General features: G+C 47.9%; 1 protein-coding gene across 1 annotated transcript; it reads right to left on the minus strand.

Annotated features, from left to right (window-relative positions):
• Positions 1-279: 279 nt before the first annotated feature.
• LOC131696258 (uncharacterized) lies at positions 280-1,119 on the minus strand. The gene is made up of 2 exons (XM_058984809.1): positions 925-1,119; positions 280-792 (listed from the first exon to the last, which is right to left on the minus strand). The coding sequence occupies exons 1-2, from the start codon at positions 1,117-1,119 to the stop codon at positions 280-282; spliced, it is 708 nt and encodes a 235-aa protein (XP_058840792.1).
• Between the last annotated feature and the right edge of the window lie 4,019 nt (positions 1,120-5,138).

The raw sequence follows: 5,138 nt of genomic DNA on the forward strand, positions 1-5,138 counted from the left end.
GCTGGCAGGTTTCTGTCCTTGTTGGTGGAAGTCCTGTCCCGTCCCTCACGTCTCGACAGCTCCTTGCTGCGACTGCGAGTTGTCGTGGGCCTTCCAAGACAGCTCCTCGAATCCAACTGACGCTGGCTAATGTGCCGTGGTGGGGAGGTAGTTTGAAAAATTTGTTGCTCGCCGCACCATGACAGGGCACGATTTATCCCGATCGGTTAACGGTGTTTTTGAGGCACAATGCTCGTGGTTAGCAGGGTTAACCTGCCGACATAGCTGGACTTTGTTCGTTTAGTCGGCTTTGATATCCTTCGCGTGATATCTGCCTTTCTTTCCACCGAGGATTTCCTTGATGATGGCCGGAACAAATTTCGGTTCTAGTGTACTGTTTATCTGTTCTGCTTTCGACGATAGTACAAATGAGCGTCTCCATACCAGATCTCCGACCTTGAATGCTACCGATCTCGTGCGAAGGTTGTACCGCTGTTTTGCTCGTTGGTGGCTGTTTTTGATTCGTTCAACCAGCATCTTCTGAATCCGGCGAATGGTCGACAGTCTCATTTCCTGCGCCACCTTAGGATCTTCTGGCGTGTTAAGTTCTTGTTGCGTGTAGAGGTCCGTATGCAACAATAGGTTCCGTCCGAAATTGGCTTCGTGTGGACTTACGCCCGTTGCTTCGTGCCTTGCTGCGTTTATTGCCGCCGTGATTGCCGGTAACTTTTCATCCCACTCTCGATGATCGCCATCCAGCAGCGCTCGGATGCAAGTAACTACGACTCGGTTGACGCGTTCGACGTTATTGACCTGCGGACAATAGAATGCTGTTTTCATATGGCCGATCTTGTGTCTCGCAAGCCAGGATTTGAAAACCATAGATTGAAACTACTTTCCATTGTCGGATAATATTAGCCATGGGCGTGAGAATTTAAGGCATACCTCTTCTTCTAAAAACATTTTCTGCGAATCTGTTTGCCGCATTGGCTTGACGATCACGTATTTGCTGATCCAGTCTACTACTACCAACAACACCGTGTTTCCTCGCTTGGAACGTGTGAGTGGGCCGACAAAGTCAACCGATATCATCTCCCATGGAATTTGCGCTGGCTTCAGATTCCCCATTTGCGGCATCATTCTCGTTGCCGGTGCTTTGCATTCCTTGCAGGTTGCACAAAGTAGCTGATCGGATGTTCTTCGCCTCTAAACTTCTGCGTTATCACTGCTCCGATCGCCATATCGCTGGCATCACATGCAATCGCAAACGGTTTTGTGTAGTCCGGCATGGCTAAAACCGGGGCCGAAACTAGAGCTGCTTTTAACTTGAGGAAAGCTTCTTCTTTGTCTTCCCCGATGTCAGGTTCGTGAGTGGAGCTGTTAGCTGTGAGAATCCCGCGATAAACCGTCGGTACCAGTTGCAAACACCTAGGAAACGCTGTACTTCTTTCCGTGTAGTCGGAGTTGGAAACTGTGTGATGGCCTGGATTTTTTCGTCATCTACTCGCCAACCTTGTTCATCGATTACGTAGCTGAGGTATTTCATGCTCTTCCTACAAAACATCGACTTCTCCGATGAAATCGTGAGCTTTGCCTGTTGCAGCCGGCGGGCCACTTCTTCGAGCAGGGCTATGTGCTCTTCGAAAGTTTCCGAGCAGATAATTATGTCGTCTAGGTAATGGAATACCAGTGGTTCCAGATCGGCGAAGAGGTGCGTCATGAGACGCGCCAAGGCCTGGGTGGCTGTGCGCAATCCGAAAGGCACGACCTTGAATTGAAAATGGCCTCTGGAAGGAACGGTGAAAGCCGTCAGCGGCCTCGATTCGAGCTGAAGTGGCAATTGCCAGAAGGCGCCTTTCAGATCAATCGATGAAATGTATTTGCTGCTTCGGAGATTGTTGGTGATCGCTGCAATCTGAGGGATTGGGTAGCCTTCGTTCATCATGATAGAATTGAGGTGACGGGCATCCAAGCAGACACGATACTGTCCTGTCTTCTTTCTGACGGCGACTAACGGGTTGTTCCATGGCGAAAACTGAGCCTCCTCGATGACATCTAGTGCGATCATTCGATCGATCTCCTTATTCACTTCCTTTAGAACATACGATGACATGGGATAATGCCGTTGCTTGCGGGGTGGTGCGTTTCCAACATCAATGCGATGCTCGTACAATTTCGTCCTACCCAGTTTTCCTTCTTGTCCTTTCGGAAATTTTTGAATAGTTTGCTCCAACCGCTTCTTCTGTTCCGATGTAAGCTGCTTCATCTCTTGATCGTCATTTATTTTCTGCTTCTCTTTACTCTCCGCCTCAATTGCGCAACACACTGCCTTTATGCCAAACTTGTCCCAGAAATTCATTCCCAAAATGATACAGTCCGGGATTGATGGTGCCAACAACAACAACACGGGTAGAACATCGTTGCGGTTGTTGTACACGATGGGAAGATACACAAAATTTGAGATTCTATGCTTCGTACCGTCTGCCGTTTTTATTCCGCCACTGACAGCTCCTTTTTGTAGACCGTATTTCTCTGCCAGTTCGACTCTCCTTCCTCCTAACAGAGAACAGTTTGCTCCGCTGTCGAGTAAAGCGATTAACTCTTTCCCTAACACTGATATGACGGCATGCGGACGGTTGTCGCTTCCGGGATTAATAATGATAGAATTGAGGTCTTTGAATTCAGGAATGTCGAAGGGTTGTCCAAAAGTGCGCGAAGAACTGCTCCCCTCTATAGCTGGTTCTCCGCTGGGTAGTTTGACGTATCTGTGCGACATGTGAAAAAACTTCGAAGCGAATACCCCTTTCGTCCGCAACGGTAACAGAAAAGAATTGCCTGTGGTTTGGGACAGTCCATAAACCGATGACCCTCTTCGTCACAGTTCCAGCACACGATTGCTGATCGTTGGTTGTTCAGTTGCCCCTCTTCATATTGGACTTCTTCCTACCTTTCTGGCGCTTGCTGCGACCGGTTACTTCGTTGGTTGTTGCCGCTCGATTCTTCCATCGCGGTTTGAGTCCACCGCCTTGGTTGCCAGCCTTGTACTCTCGATTGGACTATCTGCTGCTGCGATTGACGCGGTTGACTTTGCATTACCTACGACTGTTGATGCTGAGCGGGTGACTGTTGATGCTGAACGAACGATTGATCTGCTTCTCTGCTATGCTGCTGCTCCATGCAGAGTCGGTTGAACCTATTTGCGAACCTATGCTGCGGCTCCTTATGCATTGTGAAGTTTGGTCGCACTGTTTTACTCTCCAGGCTCTTTTCAACGCGTTAACCTGCTCGACGAGTTCGTCGATGCTGTGCTGCCATTTGTCCTCAACATCTTCTTCTCCTGCTTCACTCTCGGGAAAACCTTCAACCTCCACCGAATGAACTCTGTTGACCCGGTATGGTTGCTGTTGTTGTGATACCGGCATCGGTCTGTTTGTTGTTACAGGGGTAGCGAAGCTCGGTTCAAGTAACGCACTGTGGGGAATCGGAATCCTGCGTTGTCTGTTGTGAAGCATTCTCATCTCATTATATCCAGTACATACTTCGACCATTTCTTCTAATGTTCGTGGCCTTGCTGCCGTTACGATAGCAGCATAGTTTTCGTTCATATTCTTTTTTACTACGAAAAACTTTTCGTCGTCCGGGATTGGAGGTTCCACGAAGCGAAAGAGCGCTGCAATGTCCCGATAGTATTTCGCAAACGACTCATCTTTCCCTTGGTATCTGAAGCTGGCTTCCAGACGAAGGATCTGCGAATAACCACTTGGCAGCAACTCTCTTCGAATTTCACGCTTGAAGTCATTCCATGTATGCAGCAGGCGCTGTGAAGTTGCTCGTGCGTACCAATCGATGGCGTCTTCTTGAAGTAAATGCTTGATGGAGCTCAGAAGCATTGCATCGCTCATGCCTTCCGACTTAGCAAAGGTTTCTACGCGGTCCAGGAAAACGTTGTGTGAGGTCGTATCCTTGTCGCCTCGAAATTTAAATGGCCAATTGTGTACGGCTTTCTGCATCGTACGTTCCTCTCCCCGTTCTGGCGTTGGTCTTTCTCGACGGATTAGACGCTCCAACTCGTTTCGCATCATGCAGAGTTCTTCTCGATTCTGTTCCTCTCTGTCCTGTACCTCCCTTATCCTTGCCTCCAACAAGCGAGCTTCTGATACTGCTGCCTCCCTTGCGGGACGATATCCCCTTTCATCTCTACTTGGAATATAGGGTGGTGGTAGTGAATTATTCCACCCGTCTAAATCTGTGTGTTTTCTGTAATTCTCATCACGTGTCCCGCAGTTCACCCTTGCACTGAATTAATCTTAATCGATCGCGGTAATGGTTAAGACGTGTTATGATTTGGTTCAAAGCTGCACTATCGGCTGTGCGAATGGCCGATTCAGTGCTAAGGTGCAGTTGTTGAACCCGAGATTCACACAGTTCAATGTTGGACTGTGGACTCATTGCATGGTCTGAACAAGTGGGTTTAAAATCTCTCAAGGATTCTTCTTGAATAACAGCCTTGAGACGAATCACCTTCCCTCTATGTGTGGTGGGACCTAAGTTGACAACGTGACGTAGAGCCAACTCATAAGCACTTCTTCGTATGTTAATAATGTGTAATCCATTTCGAAAAAATATGCGTAAGGGTTAAAATAACATTATCCTAGGCCAGATAATAATATGCACAAAACCAAAATCTTAAACCAAAAAATATTTCGCTAAACGGTGGTATACTTTTGTGGATTTTCAGTTGGGCGCCAATGTTACATGGGCGACTGTCGAGGGGGAATCAAAAACCTCGAGCAGTCCCCGAAAGCTCAGAAAATGCGCTCACAAAACTGAAAACACAACAAATCTTCATAGCCAACATAAAACTTTATTGGCGCTGCTTCGCCCTTCTCCTCTAACTCAAATTCACCTTCATTTTCCTTCTTTTCTCTACTCTCCTCCTTTCTATTTCCTATTCAACTGCATCTCGCTCCTTTCTCTACTCTGTTCTTACACGTTACGCACATATTGTATTTTACTCACTGCTTTCTTCCGGGGCGCCCCTCTACGCATAAACAATACCGCTCATTTCTTCCATTCCTCCTCTCCTGACGCCTTCGCGACCTGTTACACAGCGTCCCGGTTCAATTCTCCGTTGTTGGCTTACTCCGCCGCATGCGAAC

The sequence above is a fragment of the Topomyia yanbarensis genome, chromosome 1 (genome assembly GCF_030247195.1).
Source record: "Topomyia yanbarensis strain Yona2022 chromosome 1, ASM3024719v1, whole genome shotgun sequence".
Classification (NCBI taxonomy): Eukaryota; Metazoa; Arthropoda; class Insecta; order Diptera; family Culicidae; genus Topomyia; species Topomyia yanbarensis.